A 27211-nucleotide genomic window follows, 5' to 3' on the forward strand; every position below is an offset into this window, starting at 1 on the left:
TTTCTAGGAAACTTTGAGGCCTTGAAACCTCATCCCTATGGATTAGGTTTTTTATTGAACCTTCTGGGACGAAAGGATTCAGTTTGTTTTCCTTGAGTAGGGAACACTTTTTTCCTATCAGAGGCCTTTTCAAATAAATAGTCTAGCGGGGCCCAAACAAAAAATCCCCAAAACAGGGAATGGGGCACAGCCTCCCTTTTGAGCCTGCGTTCCCCTTCCAAGTCTTCAACCATATAGCCTCCCTAGCTGAATTTGAAAGGGCTGCTGACCTAGCAGAGAGGCGAACATAATTCACTGAGGCATCAGCCAAGAAATCTGCAGCATATGATAGAACTGGGAGGTAGGAAAGGATCTGCTATCTGGAGGTTTTATCTCTGATATGAAGCTCTAATTGTGCGATCCGGATTATTAAAGATCTCATCACACAAGCTGCTGCAATACCTGGCTTAAAAGCTTCCCAATTATTTTTTAGATAATAATATGCCTACTTATCCATGGAGTCAGAAAGGGAACCTAGATCCTCAAAAGCTAAAGCATTCTTTCTTGAAATTTTGGCAACTGGAGCATCAGGTCTAGGGGTACTATCCCAATCTTTACAGACCTGCTCCTCAAAAGGATATTTCCTCTTTTGAAACTTGGGAATACCAATCTTTCTGTCGGGGGTTCTTCCATTCCTGTTTAATGCTACACTTTTAGGAATGCTTTCTAGGCCCTAAACCCTCAAACATTATGTCCTGGACAGAACGGGGTTCTTTGGGGGCCATCAATATTCATTGTTGCTTTCATCTGACCAGAAGAGGTAGAAGGTAAATCTCTCTTTTTTTCTTGGGGACTTAAGGGAATTCCTAACTTCAGCCCTTGTGATATATTTTATGCTGGATCTCAGTCTTGTAGATTATTCAGTGATAATTTTATCAAAACCATTCTGACAGTCTTTTATTGTAGGAAGCTACTTACTAACTTACAAACAGCACATTCTTTATTGCGGGTTTTATCCAATTTCTTCCTGGGGCCCATTCTGGCCTAAACATAGTGTACAAGAAAAGGGCTCAACGTTCATTGTCTTATCCACTTTCAAGTACCGGACTGGAAGATCTCATGGCATCCGAGCGGTCAACGAATCCTGCTGCTTCTCCTGGTGTTTCCATCACGGAAGGAAGCAGCAGAGGAAGTAGCTCCACGTTCTTTAAGCCTAAATAGGAACTGGATTGGCTGGGGAGGCCCTACGGCTCAGACACTGTAGAGAACCGCTCTCCCTCCAGAGGAGATCTCCAAAGAGGGAAGTGGTGGCTGGAAAAGGAGGGAGTAACTGCCCCCAGAGGTTGCTCCCGAGGAGACTTCGACTTTCAGAGCACCCCTGGGGAGAATAGGTAAGAACCTACTATGGGGGTCTGCAAACCGGAGAGAAGTGTCTTTCCAACAGGACAATCCCATCCGGAAGACAGGAAACCTGACTGGTTATGTGGAGAGGTGCGTACATTTTTATATCAGGCTTCCTGTCCAGCGAATGTTTCTCCAGGGGTAGTGTCATAGGCGAAGGGGTAAATTGGTACCGTTCTGTGTTTGGTTAGTAGAGTCCATTGCGCATGTCGCTTTTATCTTAATGTTGACCTTTGATGATTTAGCTAACATTTTACTTGTATTTGCCTAAATGAAAGCCCCAGATTTGATGCATTCTCCAGAGGTAAACAACCCTGCCCATGTTTTATACATAATAAAAGACATGGGTATGCAAGATAGAAAACACTAGTTTTTTATTTTTTTTTTACAAAGGCAGTACAAAATAAGTGCAGGTATGCTGCACCACATCATTTAAGGCAGCAGATTTAAAAGTTTACAAACAATAAAAAACTAACAATACGGTGCTTTCCTGAACAAGTCCAGATAAAAGGCAGTTACTGTACAGAACAATAGAACATGGTGGGAAATAAAAGTCTATATAACAGAATTTATAAAAAAAAACAGACAGATGAAAGGATAATTAAAAAAAAACAACACATAAAATGCAGTCTTCTCCCAAATAACTGAAGGTGCAATTTTCAAAACAATCTCCCAGTACTTTTTTTTTTTTTTTTTTAAACCTAGCAAAAGTACAAAATGGTTTCTAAGACACACAAAATTTTATGAAATGCTAGTGCATAATAGAGCAGACGTTAGAGCACTGTGTTTTTTACATATTCCAATAATTTTCCCACAAGGCTAGCATGCCTACATGCTACAGTCATAGCAGCAGGGTAAGGGGTAAAATATTATATATATATATATATATATATATATATATATATACACATACATATACACACATACTCTCTCTCACACACACACACACACACACACACACACACACACACACAGAGAATCTTGGCAATTGATAAAAAATTAAATTAGTAAATAAAAATATAGTTTGCTTTTATATTTAAAAAAAATATTTCCAGTCAGTAGCCATTTAAAGCAAGCTAAGTGTGTATATATTAAAAAACATTAAAAAAAAATTAAAAAAAAAAGCAGACAAATATATTTTTACAAATTGTTGATAAAAAAAATATGTACAGTTATGGACGTTAACAATAATTACTCCCTTTTGCATGTGTGATAAATATTGATAATTGTAGTAATGCTTGCTACTCTTCTGTATCAGTAGACTTTGTCCAGTGGTAATCAGATAGAAACTTGTAGAGTTCCTCTTTATAATATGCCAGAAAATGTCATCTATAAACAATACTGGTATTAAGTTTGTTCTTCTAAACATGTTCAAATATTGTGTAAAATACACTAAATAACAGCGCAATACCTAAATTATTTAGGCAGAAATGTCACTTTATGTATGTGGAAATATGCATCCTCCAACATTCTTTGTTGGCATAATGAAAATCCAACAATTTGCTCAGTGACTAGAACAAAATGCACTTGGTGCTTCTCCCAACTGTTGTACCACAACAAAAATCTCCCAAATAACATTCCCAAAGCTTCATGTAGAGGAATTTCCCAACAAAATCCCAATTTAATATGAAGTGTTTCTATGATAATGCTTGTTCAGACCCCATTGTCATCACATGACAAGTGTAGATACGTTTTTCATGCATTTCTGATACATTTCTGAATACATCTTCTGCTCCTCTGTTTTGCCACAAGACATTGCTTCCCATGCATTGCTGAATTGCTGTTGAGAGAAAATATATATATTTACTACGAGGATAGAATAACATTGTGGTCATTTACAATTCATATTTATTCCTGTTCACTGATGTGGATCTATTGTTGTGATCACAATCTAATTATGAATAAATAAGCTACATTACAGCATTATTTTCTTTGCAGTTTAAAAGAAAATTATTTTATATTAGGTCACTGTGTACATCTCATATCTGCAAAAACCTTAGGGGCTTATTGTTTTATTATTGAGTTGAATGTATAAACAGTATGCAGTAAGAGTATAAGCTCCCCCTAGTGGTGGGTGCAGGAAGACTGAATTTTATAATTGAACTCAATGTTTTTTGCAGGGGATTTGGAGCTCTGTATCAGGAAAGTGGAAAACTGACCCCAATAAAGATATATAAAGAAACTAATCAGCACACATTGTTCGATCTAAAAACAACATGAAGTTAAAGGGAACCGGCCACGCTGAACATGCATTCTGATCTGCCAGCAGCATGTTACAGAGCAAGAGGAGTGGAGCAGATTGATATACAGTTTTGTGCCAAAATATTTATGATTATCTTCAATTTATGGATTTAAATCCATAATCCCTGTGGCGTTAAAGGGTTTTTCCCATAATCATCATTTACCACTGATGCACACCTATGGCAGCCCCAAAGAAAGTAAATGGAGTGGTGCCTGCGCATACAGGGCACTCGGGACCACCCATTCTTGGGATCGGTGGGGGTCCCAGGAGTCGGACCCCTACAGATCAGACATTTATAACCTATTCTGTGGATAAGCGATAAGAGGATTATGGGAAAACCCCTTTAGGAGTCCAGTAGGTGGTCCTACTCAGTGATTGGAACCGGTTTCTGTGTGCACACTTATACAAGAAAGGCTGACAATCAATGGTTGAGACCACCCACTGGACCCATTAGTTCACAGGGAGTAGTGATTTAAATCAACAAATTAAAAGGTTATCCTGAATCTTTTGGCACAAAACTTTATATACATCTGACAAAGAAAACTTTTGATCCAAGCGCTGGATCAAGAGTTTTCTCTTTGTCCGTAAGCCACAATTAAGAACCGTGCGCAACCTAGGATCGAACGCTGAAACCGGTGAGCTGGAAGATTCCTCCGCATATATATATATATATATATATATATATACACACACATACAAACACACACACACACACACACACACACACACACACACACCTGCTCAGCTCCACCTGGCATGCCGCTGGGGACAGAGAGTTCAATGTGACAGGTTCCCTTTATATGTGTGACATTCACTTTAAGATCTTTCTTTAGAGAAAGTTGAGCAAAACCTTTAGGGTGTATTCACACGCGGCAAATTTTGCTTCAGAAATTTCTGCGACTGAAAATCAGTTCCATTCAAATTAATGGAATGGAACTTGCAGAAATCCACGTGTCTGCTGCAGAAACAACCACATTCCGATTAATCCTCTTTAAACTATATGTACATGTATTCCACCACTTAATGATTTACAGACTGTATGTTTCAACTATTATAGTCCTTCATATGATCATTAAATGAACCACTTTAACAGTGTGTAACAAGAAAATGTGAATGCATCTTGTTCTGCCATGTAACAGATAATCAAGTGTAAATATCCCCCTTATGATTTATTCAATTGACATAGTAAGTGTAGAAAAACTAACTCCCTGAGAAAATTTTTGTTTTTAATCATAAATGTGAGTATGTTACTTATTATATTTGTGGTTAGACAATTTATAAAATCTGTTTAAAGCTTTGTTCACTTTTTTCTGAAAATTAATGATTTCTTTATTAAAAAACAAACACTTCAATTAAAGTGCCGGGCTTTGTGTGATTGCAACAAGCAAATTAACAAAATGCCTATAGATCTACATTTAAGAAAGACATGAATAACATATTAATTATCAACAATTCCATAATATAATGATATTATTGGAATTGCTTCTATTACAAGCAGGGTAATCCCAATGATAACCCAGCAGCTGCTGTTAGCAGAGTACAGGTGACATTTAGGGCACATTCAGATGTGGCGGAATTGCTGTTGAATTCCACTGCGGACAGTCCGCAGTGGAATTCTGCAGCAGCCGTTTTTTACATTTGTTTCTATACATTTTTAGGAAACTTAGTTCAGACGTTGCGGAAAATAACTGTGCAGAATTTAGGCTGCGGTGCAGAATTTTCCCTCCGCAGCAGGCTCATTATGTTGCAAAGAAGAAGAGTAATTTCACTGCGGATTTCACATTTCAGCCTTTGCAATGCAAAAACTGGAATCTGTGGCAAGTCCGCTGTGATATCTGCAACGTCTGAATTACCTGTCAAATATGCAAATGTTGCTGCAGATTCGTTGCGTAATTGCCCCGAATCTGCACCAACATTTGCAGCGGAAAAATTCCGCCACGTCTGAACATGGCCTTACAGCAGCTCATATTCTACGTATAGAATGCGGATAGAGTCTGTTATGATACAGCCACGTGAAGAACTACCAGATAAGGGTATGTTCACACGGCCTATTTACGGACGTAATTCGGGCGTTTTTGCCCCGAATTACGTCTGAAAATAGCGCCTCAATAGCGCTGACAAACATCTGCCCATTGAAAGCAATGGGCAGACGTTTGTCTGTTCACACGAGGCGTATATTTACGCGCCGCTGTCAAATGACGGCGCGTAAATAGACGCCCGCGTCAAAGAAGTGACCTGTCACTTCTTTGGCCGTAATTGGAGCCGTTATTCATTGACTCCAATGAATAGCAGCGCTAATTACGGCCGTAATTGACGCGGCGTTCAAGCGCCTGCACATGCCGGTACGGCTGAAATTACGGGGATGTTTTCAGGCTGAAACATCCCCGTAATTTCAGCCGTAACGGACGCCCTCGTGTGAACATACCCTAACAGTAATACTAACTAAAGATGATAGGAATCAATTACCTGTAATGGGCTTGTCAATGATCTATTCCTAGGTACTGTAAAATATTTCACCCTATGGTCTTCTTTATCAGACATAGGTTTTATTAACGATGAACTAGTAAGAAGATTCTGAAACAAAGGCAATTAAGAATTTACTAATCGTGAATGTAGCATTGACAGGATTTTCCATATTATACATTTTTAAAAAGGCGTCACAGCTAAAGCGTTTGAATATAATTTCTGTAACTAATGAGAAATATACAGTACAGAAACCTGTTCCTGTACCAGCAGAAAACTTTACGACTTTCACAGTCTTTTGCTTCTCAATCAGACATTTTATAAGAGCAGCAGAGAAGTACAATACTATGTACGAAATAGAGACTACAAAAAACTGCATCTGATTAGAAATCTGTATTTGTTAATTCATAGACAAAGTTCATGCTTAGTAGTAAGATATGTAATGATTACCACTTTATTGTATAGTATCATGTTAAATACTTACTGGTATATCTTCCAGAACATTCTGCTGTGTGAACAACTGGGCTGTCAGGTGCTCTTGTTCCCACAGACTGGAGAACAACTGGCTAGTCTTATGAGTTGGTGATGGTGACTCCACCTGTCAACAGCAAAAAAGAAATAAACTAAAAAGTTGTAAACAGCTGAAATGCTATTATGGTAAACTCAGTAATTCATAACAATGTATTTGTAAGGGCCTGTTCACATCAGCGTTTGAATTTCCGTTGAGGGGTTCCCCCGTGTTTTTTATGGAATCAATAGTGCAGTCGAATGCGCAATTGATTCCGTAAAAAAACGTAACTTTTTCACAACAGTGACAAACGGAAACTATTAGCAAAGTATCCGTCACCATTGGGATCAATGGTGATGCAAACGGAAGCTATGGTTTCAGTTTGCCTTTCCGTTGAGGGGTCCCCCCGACTGAAAGCTCCAACGGAACCCCTCAACGGAAAGACAACGCTGATGTGAACACAGCTTTAATTCATAAAATGTATGTTTTGGAATTCTATTTTAGTCTTGAATAACAAGGTTATATAATCTAAACAAAATAAATTGTTCCAATAAAGTACATAGTCATTGTGGTGGTGTGGAATTTTCTGTACATAAAAAGTACACACAATGCAAGTGAATGGGGCTTCTCTCACCCCATTCACATGCACCTGAAAAAATCCACACATATTAGGGCATGTTGTGGAAATTAAATGAGTTTTGCAAGTCTATTGATAAATACCTTAACTTTACTGGCAATAGGAAAATAAAATTGTTTGTAATATACTAGCCATTAATATACTGCCTGCATTGACCACCACGGCCTGCTGCTCACCCACCATCTTTACTTTGTTTACAGAACACCGATGGCAATGTGGTCTAAGGCTGGGTTCACACGACCATGTTACGTCCGTAATGTACGGAACGTATTTGGGCCGGAAGACCCGGACCGAACACAGTGCAGGGAGCCGGGCTCCTTGCATCATAGTGATGTACGATGCTAGGAGTCCCTGCCTCTCTGCAGGACAACTGTCCCGTACTGTAATCATGATTACAGTACGGGACAGTAGTTCCACGCAGAGGCAGTGACTCCTAGCGTCGTACATCACTATGATGCTAGGAGCCCGGCTCCCTGCACTGTGTTCGGTCCGGGTCTTCCGGCCAAAATACGTTCCGTACATTACGGACGTAACATGGTCGTGTGAACCCAGCCTTAGCCTACATGGTTTTCGAAGCATGCTGCTGTTTTTTGTTGTTTTATTTAACAGAACTTCCTATAATCTGTAAGTACTAGGAACATTTTCAAGCAGTGACTATAGCAAAAACTGCATGTAGTAGTACATTGTCACATAAGATAAATAGGGACACTCTTCAAACACTAGGGATTACTAGGGTTTATCATTAGATGCAGAGCTTTTGTTCATTTGTTACAAAAATATATTCTTTAAAATCTATAACATTTTATACATGATAAACATACAGCTTCTGTTGGTCACACATGAAAAAAAAAAACTTCTCTCATCACTCTCATAAGCACAGTGCTTTCTTCCAAAAAAGAACTTCTGTGGCAGACGGAACAATGTCAGATTTCTATCCGTGTGTTCCAAGTCTGATTACTGCTGTTAGTTTATTACTTAAATCACATATCGTCAGTACAAATTGACATGTTGTATAATTTGTAACACAAGATATCACAGCGATGTTCATCATCCTTATTTTTTCATTTTAGTGAGTTCAGTGCTCCCATGCAAAATAAAATACCTCAGAAGCTTCGTGTTTGCTTACCTCTTGCTTAATTTTCTTTAACAGAGGTTCTTCCATTTCTTGGAACTCGGGTACAATGCCAGACTCATCAGCCTCCTGCTTGATTACTTCCTGCAGGTCGTCTGCTAGATGTGAAGGGGTGTGATGCTAAAAATACAAGGTCAAAAATGTTAGATTATTAAACACATTGGTGCAGATTTACGTTTATTGCATAAAAAAAAAAAGTGTCAGAGCTTTTGTCACCCTCTTTGTTTCCAACACATAAAATGTTTTTTTCAGAGAAGTGGCAGGGGGGTTTGCTAAAACAATGCAATTACACCAAAAAAATATGCCCCTTCCTGCCTACTTCCTTAAATTAGCCAAAACTTACATATCAACATACCGAAAGTTTAAGCGGTCCATACTTGAATTCTTGAGCTGCTAATGCATTTTTAAAAGGTGTAGGAGTTCTCGGGGAGCTGTCCAAAATTGACCTTTTTATAGCTGGAGTTCTAAGGCTTTAAAAAACAAGAAATAAATGCAATTTGAATGAATTAACCAAACTGATAGAAGTACAAACAGACAAACAAACAACCAAAGTATGATATATATATACACACACATATATATATATATACACACACACACACACACACACACACACACACACATATATACACACTTTGGTTGGTTTGTTTCTATATATATATATATACACACATACAATCGGAGATGGAAGTTATATTAATATTTGATTAAACATGCTCAAAAGGCTAGGGACACATTTGCATTTATTTTTCTAATTACATTCAATCTATTGTGTGATAAAAAACATTTCTGTAATTGGTTTTAATAAAAAGTTCTCAATCGTCTTGTTTTTGCAGCTTGTATGTACATACAACACACTGCAAGCTGCTGAGTGCCGTTCACCATCACTTCCGTCAGACGATCTCCCTGTCGGCTTGGTCTCCAGCGCCAGCAATCTTCCGAAGGCTCATTTAAGCTGAATTCTGATCAAATCAAAGTATATCTGATTAGAATTCTGCTTGGATGAGAGTTCAGGAGAAGACGGGAACGGGTGGACTGAGCCAATGAGCCAAGAGTGAGCTTATCGGACAAAATTGATAGTGAACGGCACCCAGCAGCTTACAATGTATTAAAATATATGCAAGCTGCAGAAGCAAAACGGTTGCGAATTTTTCATTAAAACTAATTAAAGAACTGTGTTGTTTTGTTTTTTAAATCACATAATAGATGCAATTAAAAAAAAAAAAAAAGGATGCAAAGTTGTCCATAGCTCTAACCAGATCAGGGCTTACAAAAGATAATACAGTACGTTAAAAAGGTATAGAATATGAATCAACGAAGCAGGAATAACTTACATGGTATTTTCTTTTTGAACACGTGGCATGTGGTCCCGATGAAAAGGTGTTAATATAGTAGCTTTATGAGAGGCACAAATTGGAGTAGAGGTCAGGCTTGGGTGCTCCATACCCAAATGGTCATGTGCTGCTGCAGTGTTTAAAAACTGGAAATAAGAGGCAAACTGGTTAATCTTTCATACAGGTTAAATAAAAGGTATAGAGAAAATGAATATATGTTCACACAAACAAGCAATAAGACATCAGCAAGAGGGTTACAGTGTTAAAAAAAAAAGAGAAAGAAATCAAGCAGTTAACAAAAATGTTATAGAATACCATCACCAAATAAATCAAAGGCAGAAGCAAAGACTAAAAGCACCAACACCATTGCCACAAATTGACCCCCCTCCCAAGTGAAAAACTAAATGCCAGTTAAAGAGATGCTGGTAAAGTTTTGACCATTATGTGAAATCAACGAGGGTGAGAGGAATTAGTCATTGTTTCCAAACAATTAGTTTCTATATTGTTAATTCTCCGTGGTAACTGTTTAGAATTAGTGAGAACTTTTCAGAAGTCTTAATCTACCTGAGAGGGAGAGAAGGGCAGGCTTTTGATAGGGGACAGCTTTGGTGTAGAACTGAGGATGTCAGCCAGGTTTAAGGGACTTCTGTCTCCACTGGCTAAGCAGTTCAGACGCCCTTTCTTTTTGCACAAGACGATCAGCGGAGATGAGGTACTTTTTAGGGAATTTGGGGAGTTGGGAGATATGAGCGAACCCGGATACAACATACTTTTGCTTAAGTTTGTATCAGGTGCATTCCTTGGGCTGCACAGGCTGCCCATGCCCTCTGAAGGCTCTGAGTCTTGAGATGAGGGAGATTTGCTGGGTGAGGAATCTCCTTGCTCATTGGTTTCAAAACTGTTGGCTTCATCCCATGATGAAGAATCCTGAAAACAATGTAGGAGGCACGAAATGTTTAACATTCTGTATGGTGCCACCTCAAACAGTCCAAAAACATTTTAGGTACAGTTCTATTTATCACGACTTCCCAATCTGTAAAGAGGTGGGTACATAACAAACAGATGACCTCTCTTTCAGTAGAAGGACTGGGTATACTTTCAGTACCATAATCACATTTTTAGAATCTTTATGGTTGCGATACCTCACTGTAATGGAAAGAGGAACTGTGTGTGGTGCCACAGAATATAAGGCTTAATACACTTTGAAACCAAAGAAGCACATGCAGACTTGTTAAGCTTGAAAAAGACAGACAAGCATTTTAATTGATAAAACAGTATAAAATATGCCAAGTACACATATAGTAGCATGTCAAGACATACCAATTTACAGAATTTAAAGAAAAGTACCGTATTTTTCGGACTATAGGACGCACCCAGGTTTTAGACAACAGAAAATAGGAAAAAATGTCATATTTTACTTCTTTTACAAAGAAAAAACTATTGGTTTAAAAAAATAATTTGTTCAGTTTCACCACATTCTGAGAGCCATAACTTCTATTTTTCCATCATTTGAGTGGTGTGAGGGCTTATTTTTTTATCACTTTTTATTTAATTCTTTTTAGCGCTATGCTGACCAAAAGACAACGATTCAGGGGTTTTAATTTTTTTTACACCGTTTACTGTGTGAGTCAAATAATGCTATATTGTAATAGTTTCAGACTTTTACAGATGCAGCGATACCAATTTTTTATTTTTATTGTGCTTGGGGGAAATGGGAAAAGGTTTTTTTATTTTTTTAACGTTTATATTTTTTTTTACACTCATAAAAATGTATCTAACTTTTTTTTTTTTACCCATTTTATTAGTTCCCCTAGGGGACTTGAACCAGCGACCATTATATAGCTGGTACAATACATGGATGAGTTACTGAAACAGCGTAACTCGCTGAGCTACACTGTTTCCGTAACTCCCATAGTAGTGAATGGCAGTTACAGAAGCAGTGTAGCATGCTACGCTGTTTCCGTAAGTACTATTCAGTTCTATGGGAGTTACAGAAACTGCATAGCTTAGCGAGTTACGCTGTTTCCATAAATCGACCATGTAAGCAGCAAGTGGCCAGAAGACAGCGGAGCCGGGTAAGGTAGAATGGGGTCTAGGGGGCCCCGTTCTAGAGATTTATGCGGGTCCCAGAGGTGGGACACGCATCTATCTGACATTTATGGGAAAACCTATATAAATGCCGCGGTCGCTATTGACCGCGGCATTTAACTAGTTAAACGGCCAATAACAAACAGCGCCATCGCTGTTCCTAGCAGTTAGTGCAGCGTGTCAGAAGCGGACACCTGCAGTGTATGGAGCGGGCTCAGAACGTGAGCCCGCTCCATACATCATCCCCTCCCCATGATGGGTCGGGAAGGGGTTAAGTAAGGAGCGGTCAGGGGGCCCAGCACTGCTGGGTCCCCTGACTGCCGACTATGAGATGCAGGGGCTTTTTAGCAAGATTTATTCTAGCTAAAAACGGCGTCTTATAGTCCGAAAAATACGGTAAATACCTAAGAAAACTATATCGCACCATACCCCACATATTCGTAAATGTGGGTTATGGTGCAATAGACTAAAAGTCCCTTGTTATATCAGGCATGAACAATACCCACTTTATGGGGATTACTTTGAATGAGTTCTGCAATTATTTGTACAGGGTTGTCTTCCTGCAGTACAAATATCTATTCTGATCCTATACTATTAGTATCTACAGTTTGTAATTGGATGCGCTGTGCACAGTGTACATGTCATTTTATGGAAAAGTGTATATTAATTGATAATTTGTGTCTAAAATCACTCATGCTTTTTAAAATGAAAACTGATAGTAAACCAATGTATTGGGGCAAAATCTGTTTATGTCACTAATGCTATGAGGTAATGCCTTTCAGTGTAGACACTAAAGCATGCTCAAGCTGTTATATCACACCACATAGGTAAAGCCTCGTGTGCTACTTACAGAATCAATTAGCTGAAGAGTTTCTGTGTATTCAGGCAAGTTTTTCATCTGTATTAACAAATTAACACCAAAGCATCTGGCCGGGGAAGCACTTTCTTCAGGAAGGCAACCATGGTCCATTGGAGGGGAAGGTGTACAGTTATGCGGCTCACCGAGGCAAGACACAGGAGCGCTATCCCCATGAGGCCTAGAGTTGTCAGCAATAGTTGTACTGTGCCATACAGGATATTCTTCTGGATGATTCTGTTTTGTAAAAAAAAAAAGTTTGAAAATTGAAAAATATAGCAAAAATAAGGAACTTAAAATGAAATTGCTCAAGGTGTCTAACACACAGCTAGAGTCCCGATAAAAGCAGTTGCATCATTCAAAGAACGAACACTTCTGAAACAGTTGTCAAGATGTTTCCTTTCATCAATGTAGTGCTGTGCCTGACATGTTGCTATATGTTGTGTCATCTTGCAATTACTATTTTATATTGCAACTTTATTGAAGTGGAAAGATTATGTGTAAAAAATAACAAGCATTTAAAGCTTAAACAATTCAAAAACGAATAACATTTATAATGAAATAATGCTATAAAGTTATGCCTCAAATATTGAATTCAGCCAATCCTTACTTTAGTATCAATATGTAAGCCACGGACATGTCTATTCAAATATAGGGTTTAAATGGTTAGTGGTAAAAGAAAACCTTGCACTCTGAAGCGAGTAGAGAACAAAGTAGTCATTTTAGTAAGATGATCTAAACAAATGAAAGTTTACAAGTCATTTAATAACATTTGTCTTACCGGTATCGAATGATGTCCCTTTAGTTCATGCTCAGTTGACATCAGTAATAGTTCTAGCTCTTTTATCCTCTTTTCTTTTTCTGGATCCTCATCATTATAGTGTCTCTAAAATAAGGGAACGATTCGAGTACAAGTCAGGAAAATGTTATACTGATTCAGCTGTATAACAAATAACCACTAGTTAGGTGTTCAATCAACAAACATAATGACTTTTATAACAAAATATTTTATCCAGATCTGAAAATTGTGCTAAAACACTTCTAATAGTACTGAGTCCACCATTCTTGCCTAGTCATTGCTTCCTCTTTTCCTGACTTTCTCTGCACCATAAATTAACTCTTGTAAGGAGTTCCTAAGCAGAGACATAATACAGCCTGATCTATTCCATAAGCCCCATTCTTGATCGCATTTAAAAATATATGCAGACGAAGTAACTTCTTTTAATTATAAATTTATGCATTTATGAAATACATAAAATTATCAAATTGTTATACGGATAGAAAACAATAAAAATAAATAAATACCTGAACAACTGCAGTCGCTTGTTGAGGGACATTGACTATATTAACATGTAATGCAACAGGATAAGGTGCCTGCAAATCAATACAATGAAAATGTATTTAGGACTTTCACACATATTTTTACTCTGGTTTGTATAAGTAATTTCATCATTTCTTTTGGATTGTTATCGGTCTTTTTAATTTAGGTCTTGTCCAGTGTATAAAATTTTTATAGGGGGGGGGGGGGGGGGGATAGAAAATAAATGCCATTGCTATTATGCAGTTTATGTTCTTTCCGTAAAGTATATGTTAATCGAAAGATAAAGGCTTGACTATATGTTAAAATGAATGGTTTGCATAATTGTTTGCATTATGCATTTTAAATATTTAAAGTAGTTGGGATTATGCCCCAGAATCTTGAAAGAGCCTTTATTATTCTGATGGAGAGGTGCGGTCAACGTAACTATTAGGGTATGTGCACACGAGAAGTGGCTTTTACGTCTGAAAAGACAGACTGTTTTCAGGAGAAAACAGCTGCCTCGTTTCAGACGTAAAAGCTCCGCCTCGCATTATGCGAGGCGTCTTTGACGCTCGTATATTTTGAGCTGCTCTTCATTGACTTCAATGAAGAACGGCTCAAATTACGTTGCAAAGAAGTGTCCTGCACTTCTTTGCCGAGGCAGTCATTTTACGCGTCGTCGTTTGACAGCTGTCAAACGACTACGCGTAAATGACAGGTCGTCTGCACAATACGTCGGCAAACCCATTCAAATGAATGGGCAGATGTTTGCCGACGTATTGTAGCCCTATTTTCAGACCTAAAACGAGGCATAATACGCCTCGTTTACGCCTGAAAATAGGTCGTGTGAACCCAGCCTTACTCTGAGCTGGATTTTCATTGCCTGTCCTTATTGAAGTTTAATGTGGAAAAATAGCTTCTGTATACATTCGAATGTCAAATTTTGCTAGAAAAAAAATATTTTGGTAGCAGAAATTGTATTCTGAAGACACTTTATTAAAAACTTGAAATATATAAATTGTTTTGCCTTAAAGTTTAAATTTTTTTTAATTGAATTTTGAAGAAATAAAAGTCAACAGTTAGCATAAGTCAACAAATATACATAGTAAAAAGAAGGTATATAACAATACTGTAATCCATCACTCAACATTATATCCTCTTTTAAATAGGGATGGCTATACCCACATTCACTCTATAAAGAGTTGCTTTATACAGCTATTCCTACACAAAAGATACTTACATTCTGTGGCTCAGTCAAATGGTAGTAGAAGTTGTTCACTGGAGCATTGCTGCTTTGAGAGATGTGCGAAGGTGGGTTGTGAGTGGTGAAGCCTAACAAGTGGTTGGTTTTTGAGAAGTTTGTAGCTGCAGAAGACAGGTTGGCTTTGGCTGATTCCTGCAGATAACCTTCCTGTTCGACCTTGCGTCGCATAGTAGAATTCCAGTGGTTCTTTATAGCATTATCCGTTCTACACAAAAAAATTACGTGTATAAAAGCTAAAGTCATAATAGTGTACATGAGGACCAAACTAAAAGTTGAACAGGTTACTTCTAGACAATATTAAAGAGGCTCTGTCACCAGATTATAAGTGCCCTATCTCCTACATAATCTGATCGGCGCTGGAATGTAGAGAACAGCAGTTTTAATTTTGAAAAACGATCATTTTTGAGCAAGTTATGAGCAAATTTAGATTTATTCTAATTAGTTTCTTAACGCCCAGAGATCATGCTGTGCTGTGATTAATTCCGACACAAACTTTACCGAAGTGTCGGGTGTGTGAATAGAAATCGTGTCCTGGCCGGAGGCGATGTCTATTCACTCTCAAGACACTTCAGTAAAGTTACTGTGGGTGTATGTGACAGAACAGCGAATCATGCTGTGCTGAGTACAAATCAACATGAATGGAGAGAAGCGTATGACGCTGATTGGTCAGCGTCATACACTTCTCTTTACAACGCCATCTTGGTCAAATTTTAAAAAACGCCCAGTTGGGCATTAAGAAACTAATTAGAATAATTCTAAAATTGCTCATAACTTGCTCAAAAATGATTGTTTTTCAAAATTAAAACCGCTGTTATCTACATTACAGCGCCAATCACATTATCTAGGAGATAGGGCACTTATAATCTGGTGACAGAGTCTCTTTAAGAGTGAGCTTAGCTTTAGGAAATTCAACATTCTTAAAAGTAATCAGACATTGTATTGAATTGCAGTGACTGTGTTTACACCTTAAAAGGGAACCTGTAACCAGCTTTTCACCTATTAAACCAGCAATACCTGGTGGAAGTGGGTGAAAAATCATTTTTATGTAGCCTATAAATATCTTCAAAGTAGGCTCTGTGTACGTTTAGTTTTCAGTTTTTTAGAGTTGCTGTGCCGTATGCTAATGAGCATTAAAAAAAAAGTAATATCTTGGTTTGAAAAGAGTCATATTTTCATTCCTCAAGCCTTTCAGAGTTAACCCCGCCTCCTTACTTTTGATTGCCAGCACCTCGCCTCCCCCAGCACACACAAAATTCTACGATTGTTCATCGATGTCCTGTTCTAATGCGTGCACACAATCGGACACCATAGCGGCGTATTCGCAGTAACTAGATTTGAGGCCCGAACGAAGCAGGGAAGGGTATCGGACCATATATGACGGCTGCATGCGCGCTATCTCAGACGAGATTTTGACATTAAGGGCGGGCAAGTTATCGGCGGTGGACGGGCATAAAAAGAGGAACGAACGAGACTGCCGGATTATTACCATAAAAGCCGCAAAACGTTTGCAGACTGTTATTTACGGTCGGAGAAGGAGTTTAGGATTGAACTTTTGACAGTAATGTCCTGTGAGGGGTGAGTCGAGTTCAATAAGTGAAGTGCTGGTGACAGGTTCCCTTTAATAATTAAGAGACACCTAAAAATAATTTCTATAAAGAAATAGGCATATTACTGAATGCATTAGAATAAAAATTGGTGAGAAGTGGAGGGCAATATTGTTTTGGCATCCCAAACTACCAGCACCAAACGACAATGTTAGTGACTGTGGGCCTCATGTATATAAACAGATCGAAAAAAAAAAAAGTTGTTGATCACAACAACCAATCATATCGCTACTTTCATTTCCAAATCTGTCCAAAAAATTTTAAAAAAAGTTTGGTTCCGGCAACAATGACTCTTTTTAGTAATGTTTTTGTTCAGGGCTCATGGTTTATTTAAACTGACCCCAATTTGTCAGGCAATTCTACTTTTTTTCAATCTGGGCAGTCTGGAAAACATCTACTAATTGATTTTTAATGCTTACAGAAGTGTATGTTACATTACCTCCCAGGCAGAAGCTTTGCGATTTCAGCCCATCTATTTCCCAGACGTTTGTGAGCGTCATATATTATTCTGTCCTCTTCTTCTGTCCAAGAGGTCTTCTTCACTTCAGGATTAAGATGATTGTGCCACCTCTCTCTGCACTGCTTGCCAATTCTTCCTTTCAAGTGCTTTGCTATGATGGACCAGCGTTTGGGGCCATACTTTTGTACGAGTTCAATAACCTTAAAAAAAAAAAAAAATAATCTGATCACCCGCAAGGTTACACTTCAACTAATAAGAAATGCCTTATAAAAAGCTCTAGAAATGCACCATACCACACAAACATTTTGTGCATAATAAAGTTACCTAGTATCTAGGCCCAGAACAGATTTTTTAAAAGCTTTATTAGGTATTAATTTTTAAAACATTACTTCTACTTAATATGATGTTATATTTCATAATAGTGCATATTTTAACTAGAAAATATTGAAACCAACATAAAAAGGAAAGGATTGGTGTGATGGACACAATACAGAAGGCTAGAATAGGCTAAAGACTTACTCTTTGATCTTCTTCCTTAGTCCATGGTCCTTTAATAAGTTCAGGATTTAATACTTTCTGCCATCTATGTTGGCATTGAACATCTGTCCGGTTCTTTATTTTTATTTTTTAAAGAAAATAAAAAAAAGATTTCAATTTTACAATATTTATTTTTACAAAGTAGTTTATAATGTTTTCCCACTTTAAATTTTTCATCTAGCGTAGTAAATATTTAACCAAAAGATACCCTGTGTGAATTTGGCGTTAATGCTTACAGATAATAGTTGTCTGATCACTAAAACCACCCGTATATAACTCATACATAACTCATACAGGACACAGAAAAATAGAACACAAACAGAAAAATAATAGGACTTACAGGAAGAAAACTAGCTATAACTTTCCAGTCCTCTGTTCCATTCTGTTCCACTAGTTTCTTGAGCTTCTCATCCTGAAAAAATAAGGAAAATGTAAGTAACTGGTACAAACATTTCATTTGCACACTTTGAATAAAATATTGTAAGACTTTAGTACTTATGTTGTACTTATACAATTTAAAGGGATTCTGTCACCAGAAACTGCCCTATAAAAGTAGCAGCATAGTAAGATGGCGGTAGCCTCACCTGAATATAATGCTGTTTTCCTTTTTCAGATGTGTGGCTCTGTTGCAGAAATATACGTTTATCTGTAATATGCAAATGAGCAATGAGGTCGTCACCGTTGCTCCATACAGCTCTACGTTCTCTCCCCAGTCCGTCCCTCCCTTCCTTCTCTGATTGACAGGGCCACTGAGGTTTTACGGGTCAAGACAGTTCTACTGCGCATGCACCGATTACGTCACATTAGTGTGACGTAATCGGCGCAAGAGCCGAGTCGACCCATGAAACTTCAGTGGCCCTGTCAATCGGAGAAGGAAGGGAGGGAGGGACGGACTGGGGAGAGAACGTAGCGCTGTATTGAGCAACGGATGACACCCTCAATGCGCCAAAATGCTAATTTGCATATTATGAATAAACTTATATTTCTGCAACGGAGCCACGCATCTGAAAAAGGAAAACAGCATTATATTCAGGTGAGGCTACCGCCATCTTACTATGCTGCTCCTTTTATAGGGCAATTTGCTGGTGACAGAATCCCTTTAAAGAATAAATGATTAGGTCTATGAGGAAACATGGCTAACAATGTGCACAAGTGCGGCATGGGTTAAACCCAGCTTCTAATAATTGACAAGGATTTAAATCTTACATATCTTAAGATATCATTACATGAAATAAGCTTACAGAATAATTGATTAGTTGCCAGTTGACATGAAGAAACAGGTCACTCCCTTTCACTCTCTAAGCAACCACATTACAACAAAACTAGAACCTGGATGCCAGATTGATACTCAATGAGTTATATTTCCGAAAGAAATCACTCTGTACTAAAGATATCACGTAGGAAACAATGGGGGAGATTTATGAATATAGTCTTAAACTTAGACAGTATAAAACTAGACAAGACAAGCAGAAACTGCACCAAATTTATTACAGTGGAGCACACTGGGGGAAATATATCAACAGATTTACACAAATTTTGGTGCACGCCATAGTTGTGCTAATATTTACAACAGTTTACTTTTCATACCACTTTCCAAACGTGGTGAGGAAAAAGGGGCGGGGCCTCCACCGAAATAATAGATTTATCATAAATTAAGCCAGAAACTGGTGTAAGTTATGGCGCAAATCTCTACCTGCTCATAGCAGGCGTAGATTTGCATTTTTGTTGCAGGGACCGCCAAATATATTAAAAGGTGTGCACCTTTTCATATATTTGCCACCAACGTATATTAGTCTAAGACTAACGTTTGCCACGCCAGTCTTAATATAATTCCCCACTGTGTGATAAATATGGCACGTCTCACTAGATATGTTAGACACTTTTCTCTTCCTTAAAGAGGCTCTGTCACCAGATTTTCAAACCCCTATCTCGTATTGCAGCAGATCGGCGCTGCAATGTAGATAGCAGTAACGTGTTTTTTTTTTCAAAAACGAGCATTTTTGGCCAAGTTATGACCATTTTTATATTTATGCAAATGAGCCTTTCTTAAAGGCATGGTGTCGCCCGAAAAACATGTTTTTTTTTTAAAATTTAAACATTTAGTGTGTGGGTGATTAAACATTGTTCAAATTTTTTTTATTTTTTTCGCGAGTCAGGAAATATTATAAATTTTTTCAAATTTATAATACTACCCATTTTTGGTCACTAGATGGAGCTAGTTCCCAAAATTGCAGCATTGCAACATTGGGTTAAAAGCTCTCGCGAGCTCTCAGCATCCCCCCCTCCTTTATCCTGGCTAGTGCCGGGATAAACGAGGGGTTTGAAAGGTTTAACCTCCTACACTGTGTGTCGCCATTTTTTGAGGTAACCCACAGTGTAGTAGGTTTACATACAGTAGTAAACACACACAAACACTAACATACATTGAAATCGCTTACCTGCTCCTGCCGCCGCGGCTCCCTCCGGCCCGTCCGCTCCCTTTGCTGCCGCTGTTCCATGTGCACAAGTCCGGAAGCCGCGACCGGAAGTAGTAATATTACAGTCCGGCCGCGACTTCCGGTCCACAGGAAAATGGCGCCGGACGGCGCCAATTTCGAATAGGACTGTGTGGGAGCGGCGCATGCGCAGTTCCCACACAGACGCCGTACACGGACGTGAATGGGACGGGAGCCGTTCACAGTCCCTATGGGACTGTGGCTGCCGTACTCCATGTCTGTGTGTGTCGTTAATCGACACACACAGAAATGGAACAAAAAATGGCAGCCCCCATAGGGAAGAAAAAGTGTAAAAATAAGAAACAGTAAAACACAAACACACAAATGAATATAAACGTTTTTATTACAGCACTAACATCTTTAACATATAAAAAAATTATTTGCCATGACACTGTTCCTTTAAGTACAACTGGGCGTGTTTAAAATTGTGTGTGTACATCTGCATCGTGTCGGACGAGCGAGGACACATCGGCACCAGGCGACAGAGGCTACATCGACTTACCTGCAAACGCCGATGCTGCTGCAGAATCAACTGTAGCCTCTGTCGCCTGGTGCCGATGTGTCCTCGCTCGTCCGACACGATGCAGGACCTGGGGCAGGAAGTGACGTCACAGCGTGATCTCGCTAGAACACCGCTGTGTGTCTGTGCACTGCCAGAAGCTGGGTGTTAACGAAGAGAAGTGGATGATGCTGATTCGTCAGCATCATACACTTCTATTCACAACGCCCAGCTAGTAAAACAAGTAAACACACCCAGATGTACACACACAATACACGCCCAGTTGGACTTAACTTTAAACACGCCCAGTTGTACTTAAGAAAGGCTCATTTGCATAAATATAAAAATGCTCATAACTTGGCCAAAAATGCTTGTTTTTGAAAAAAAAAACACGTTACTGCTATCTACATTGCAGCGCCGATCTGCTGCAATACGAGATAGGGGTTTGAAAATCTGGTGACAGAGCCTCTTTAAGCCACCTTTTGGAATATTTTGCGCCAAATATAGGCATATTTTAAGACTACTCTTAGCCAAGCCCCCTTTTTGCTTAGTAAATCTGTTAAAAGAGTGTTGCAGCTATTCCGGTTCAGTTGTACCTCTTCACGAGTCCATCGTGTTTTACCCAAGTGGCGTTTTCCTTTGGTGAGCAGGCCGTCATAATCATGCTCATACATTTCAAGGTCATCCTCTTCTTCGTCTGAGCTGTATACACTGTAAAAAAAATTAAGACATAAGAAAAAAAGTCAATCTCTCTCACATTACAAAATCACAATAACATAGAAAAGGACAAGGATGTCCATCAAGTAGATTTTGCACGCTATTCCAGTGCACTGATACTATGAACAGGTTCTACTGTTTTTGGTATCCACAGATACAAGAATAAGGCCTGGCAGACTGTTCAATGCTCTACATGTTCAGACCTGCTTCTGCTGTCAGATAAGTGGCAAATTGCACATTTGGCAACCTTTACACCAATAAAGTCAAAATAAACCTGAACGTCTAAGGATAGTAAAAGAGTCTGATATTACGTGTCATTTACACAAGCAGGTCCTAAGATTCTTTATCTGCTTTATGAAATACTCAAACATTTATGCCTGTCTGGAAGCAGCCCAAACCGTTGTCTTCACTTTCACTAAAAACCCTAGAATGAAGGAAGAAGCTTTTGTTTGACCTTCTGTTGGGGAAAATATGTCAGCTTGGTAATACATTATGCCAGGAAAACAATTGTAAAGCTTTTGAAAATGCAATTGCCCCCTTAAAGGGGTTTTCCCATTAGGGACATTTATAGCATATCCATAGGATATGCCATAAATGTCATATAGATGCGGGTTCCACCTCTGGGACCCACACCCATCTCTAGAATGGGGCCCCCTAAACCCTGTTCTACCGAGCTACACTGTTTGCTACTTACATGGCTGGAAATCACATGTGGCAGCGGGAACACAGGAAGGAAGAATGGGGTTTATGGGGCCCCCCGTTCTAGAGATAGGTGTGGGACACACATCTATCTGACATTTATTTCATATCCTGATGGTAAAACCCCTTTAAGAGAAATGCCATAAAGTATATAGTATCAAAAGTTTTATAAACACAAAAATACAAATATGGACAGGTCAAAACAATAAAATATTTATCTACTGACATTCTTACGTAAACAGGGAAAAATAGTAATCTACACACTTTCTGATCGAGCCTCAGCCGTCATATTGTTTTGTATACAAACACAATACCCAACACGCCTGCAGTTCATGGCCAAGGAAGACAAAGACAGTTTTACAAGAGCACTGCTGAGCAACCAAGTTAAAAGTCAATCGCGCATTCTGCATCTGACACACCAAGGTTCATCTAGACTTCTAAAGCAGTGACCAGATCTATTTCAGCCCCTCTCCAACACAAGACCTTCTACTGTAGAATTACCATGCAGCATAGTTTGTGACTAAGGGATTTCCCCATAGGGAAAGGAGAATGCTCATGTTCTCACAATCACTGGCTATGTATTCTCTTATAAAGATGCTGCAAATATAAGAACATAAAACAGCCTGGCTTTAAGTGACTAGAAGATGCTGGTACAACAGACAGTCTCAAAGAGTAAACTTTGTCTTTCAAATGTGCCCTCGTGTAGCATAGATTGAGTGTTTTACACCAGATGGAAAGAGATGATGTCAAATGAAACTGCCTGATGAGAGCGAGAGATGATCATCTGCCTTGATAGAGCACATTGATGAAGAGCTGACATTTGTGGAGATACAGCTTGCAGATAGTTGGACTTGTTTGATCAGTTTCTACATGACATCCAACATAAGGTGAAGGTAGTGGGTTAATAAAAATGACCAGTTTCATCACACTGTGTGGTTAGAGTAAGGTAAGCAGTAAGTTATAACTTTGGAAGGAACTCAGTTATGCAATGGTCTAAAGGAGGTGAAGGGGAAGATATATGGGCAGATGGGTGGGGGCTGTTTTTTTTTTTGCCGCTTTTACAAATAGGCCAAGACAAAACCTACTAAGTGGATAGTCTACAAAGCTCCTGCGGGGTATTTAAGTCCTTGTATGATGTACGATCAATATAACAACGTACTTTAGATTGGAAAAATATAGATGGTCATACACTATTACAGTGCACATTTACTATTATAAAGTAAAAAATGATGCCAAGTGTCTATCAATCCCCAACACACATGTATCTGGCAGATAACAGCCTTTAACCACAACAGCGAATGTGCAGGACAAGAACCTAAAAAGCAAGAGACTGCCAGTAAAGTGTGATGGAAACCCACTGTAGACTAAAAGAAATAAGTAGCAGTGAACAGATTAACTATATGATCACTATATCAATAATATTATTAGTTAGTGCTGTATAAATAAAGTTTAGGTGAATAGACACTTCTCTAAGACTCTTCTCACTTCACCCACGAGTTGTGAGATTTTAGCAGATCCCGGTCTAGAAACAATTTTCTACTTTATTAATCTGAGAGATGATCCTGGGAAACAACGTCAGATCACTTCGTATTTACTTTCCCAGACATGTGCTGCATAGATCAGTATTAAATATGCCTCCTGGATGTTGTATCCTGCACACAGCCCTATATACACACACACACAAGCGTCACAGGCATTTAGCGTCTATTACACATGAACCGCCGGACCACAGGGACACTGCGATCCTCTGCTGGTACTGCCGATCACTCTACTACCAAGAAACGCGACTGTAACAGAACATCAGCACCATTCATCACTCCCTGCTGCCTGTCAGGGGCGATCACCCTGCGTCCCGGGCACAGATCAGTATTAATACAATCCAGGAAAGTCTGCCAGATGCCCGAAATGAAACGAAAAGCATCCATCCTGCAGTATCCACGTGTTCCCGGGACAGAGCAGATAAGAGCCCACGCGTAGGACATGTGGAGCTGGGCATCTCCCGTGCACCTGCCGCCACATCCACTATCACATGTACGTCCTATGGACCTGCCTGAGCTGCTACATACAATGTCATTATAGACATATACTGCATGGGGTCTGACACATACCCCGCACACACTATGAATGACAGTCACCTACACCACCAGGCTGTGACAGCACATAGATAAAACGTCAGTGTCACCCATAGACACAGCCAGCCATCCCGCTACAGCGCTGAACCAGTCCATTACGTGACAATATCATTGTTAGCATTTCCATTCTCGCAGGCTTCCTCTCAGCAACTTTTAATGAAAGAATTATCAGTGTATTATAGTAGGTCAGGTCCAGCCAGCGGATAAGTCCACACGAGCGGTTCTCTCATATATTTTACCTGTGCCTTGGTCTCCTCGCCATCCTTACAACAAGGTCAGGGGAGGGTGAGCAAGAAGGTGAATGTACTTCTTGCAAGTGGGTAGAGCTGTATGAAAGTTTCTCAGGAGGCGTAACAGAGGAGGGGAGAGGGCGGGGCGTAGCCGGGGGGAGGGCACAGCCTCACATGAAAGACGGCTAAAGAAAACAGAGATTCCCTCAAACAAAAGCGCACTCGGCACGCCCCCTCCCGCCAAATCTGGCGCCCTGCGCAGGCGCCTTTGCTTCAGGGGTAGCAGGGTAGTAGCGGGGAGGAGAGGCGGGGGTAGCGCCAAAGTATAGGCGCCTTTTCAGGCATAAACCCCGCTCTGAGAGGTGGGCGCTGTATAGAGTAAATAACACCAAGTACAATGTCACGCTATAACCCATGTCCTGTCACTTGTGACAAGTGGTCCCTATTCATTAATGTGGAGACTCGTGTAAAACATTTCCGAATATAAGTACAGAAGAGCGCCGCATACTCGTAGTCCTCTGAAAGACAACTTTACCTCAGGAGATGTCTGCACGAAGCCTCCTTCGGTGTTCAGTGCCAATGTACGACAGCAGGTGACACCACACACATCCTGCAGTCCGGATCATACCAGCCTTTCAGGCAATGTCGCATATATATTCATTTTAGTATCTAAAGTTGGTCACAGACACCACACCAATAAAGAGCTCTCCTAGTGACAAAAGTGACTGTCCTGCCAAAATGATTGGCTGAAAACCACTCATATCCGTGAATTAGGAAACGGTAATGAGCTTTTTTTTAAATAAAGATGATTATTTTTAGGATGCATTTACACTTCCATTCATAACGGAGCCATGACGACTATGATAAATCCAATTTCAAAGGTCCCCCAATACATCCTGACAGAATCCCAATGGCTCATAACGGTATCACTCAAGTCTCCATGGAAATGATGGTATTCTGGACAGCAAGTATATACCTGGAGAGTGATGATATAGACCACAGGCGCCCAACGTCGTGGTGTCCGTCCGACCTTTGACGGTAAAAATAGCATCGCATGCGGCACTATTTTTTTAGTCAAATATGTCAGAATCTGCAATTGAGCTTCCGACCAGAGCCTCCGACGCCAATGTGAACAAAGCCTTATTCCTGTCCCCAAAAATGCAGGAATCCCTGATGAATAGGGAAAATTCTAGTAAAACGTTTTTCACATTTCTAAAACACTTTGGGAGGAATCTATTATTTGTCTACGACCAGAATAGTTTGGCGTAGAACAGTCGCAAATACCTTAAAAGTCACAATTTGCACAATTTTATTTTAGATTTCTGAGGCATTTCGGCCGCTCACGGCACTTTACTAAACGCGGATAGGACTTAGCAGAAGGGACATGGCCTTACACATTTGCTACAATTTACACCAGAAATTGGTGTAAATTATATAACGTACATTGACTCCAGCTTATAGCTGGAGTAGACTTGACTTCCTGGCACACGGAGGGCAAAGCTTTAATGAGCGTAAGTATTCACCCCCTGAAATTCAATACTGTGTGCAGCCATCTTTTGCTGTAATTACAGATACAAGTCTCTTGGGGTACGTCTCTATCATAGTTGCCAACATTTAATTTTTTTCCCAGGTACACTTAAGGTGTGGCTTCTTTGGTGGGTGTGGCATATGGGGGCATGGCTTATAGTGTGGGTGTGGCTAACGAGCGTGGCTTTCTTCCCAGAATTTCTGCAAATAAACAAACAAAAATTTCTGCACTGGTTTGGATGACAACTACTATGGTGGCCAGAATCTCTCTCTGGTGATCTGGTTGTATACTGGCAGGTAATGTCTCACTTTATCACTAGGGATAGGTAATCTGTGCTGACCACTACTGGTAGCGTAAAAACCAGCGTAGATAGTGACTGGCACGTTCGGTTCGTGGACCCACGGGGCCGTACCGCCTTGACGGTATGGCAGCTGGCCAACAGGGCGCAGTCACAGTCTATAGTTCGTATAGTGTACCTGTGGGAACTTGGACAGTAGCAAGGCAGGCTCGGCTGGGACTAGGCAGCAGGTAGACGTCAGGCGTGGAGTAGCAGGACAGGCGTGGTATACAGCACGACTACAGCTCAGCACAGCACTTGCCCAGGATACAGGTACGGGGAACACTGGGAACTGGAAACCACTAGGAGACCATTTGCATAGACAAACTTTGGGTACAACAACAACAACACTCAGGCATGGGAGGAAGGGGCACAGCCCTTCTTATAGCCCAGGGTGCTCTGGGAACAATCAGCTCAATCTCTCACCTGCATGCGCTTTGACTTCTTAAGTCTGGACTGAGCTCGCAAGCGCACCCTGGTGGTCACTGTGGAACAGGAGGGCCGTATGTGCAGACATCTCTGGAGAGAAGGGCGTCGACTGGATGGAAGGAGTTTGTGGTCAGCGACCATGGTCGTTATAGTGCCACACTCAGTGCCCCTTGTAGTTGGTGCTCCACACTGCTCCCTGTAGATAGGGCCACACGGACCCCCTGTAGATAATGCCACATCCCCCTGTATATAGAGCCACAGAGCCCCCCTGTAGATGGGGCCACAGGGCCCTCTGTAGATGCCACCGTGCCCTCTGTAGATAATGCCACAATGCCTTCTG

At 39.9% G+C, this 27211-nt stretch overlaps 1 protein-coding gene across 2 annotated transcripts; it reads right to left on the bottom strand.

Moving 5' to 3' along the window:
* Positions 1–1757: 1757 nt before the first annotated feature.
* MYB (MYB proto-oncogene, transcription factor) lies at positions 1758–24679 on the bottom strand. Of its 2 annotated transcripts, XM_075864304.1 has the most exons (16): positions 24587–24624; positions 21396–21510; positions 18146–18217; positions 17788–17880; positions 17248–17468; positions 15181–15409; positions 13946–14014; positions 13422–13526; positions 12635–12877; positions 10261–10623; positions 9697–9842; positions 8718–8832; positions 8357–8482; positions 6570–6683; positions 6089–6196; positions 1758–3160 (listed from the first exon to the last, which is right to left on the bottom strand). In XM_075864304.1, the coding sequence occupies exons 1-16, from the start codon at positions 24607–24609 to the stop codon at positions 3050–3052; spliced, it is 2253 nt and encodes a 750-aa protein (XP_075720419.1). In that variant the 5' UTR covers positions 24610–24624; the 3' UTR covers positions 1758–3049. The 2 variants fall into 2 exon arrangements, with proteins under 2 accessions (XP_075720419.1, XP_075720417.1); XM_075864302.1 differs by lacking the exon at positions 10261–10623 and having other exon boundaries at positions 24587–24679.
* Between the last annotated feature and the right edge of the window lie 2532 nt (positions 24680–27211).

The sequence above is a fragment of the Rhinoderma darwinii genome, chromosome 4 (assembly GCF_050947455.1).
Source record: "Rhinoderma darwinii isolate aRhiDar2 chromosome 4, aRhiDar2.hap1, whole genome shotgun sequence".
Lineage (NCBI taxonomy): Eukaryota > Metazoa > Chordata > Amphibia > Anura > Rhinodermatidae > Rhinoderma > Rhinoderma darwinii.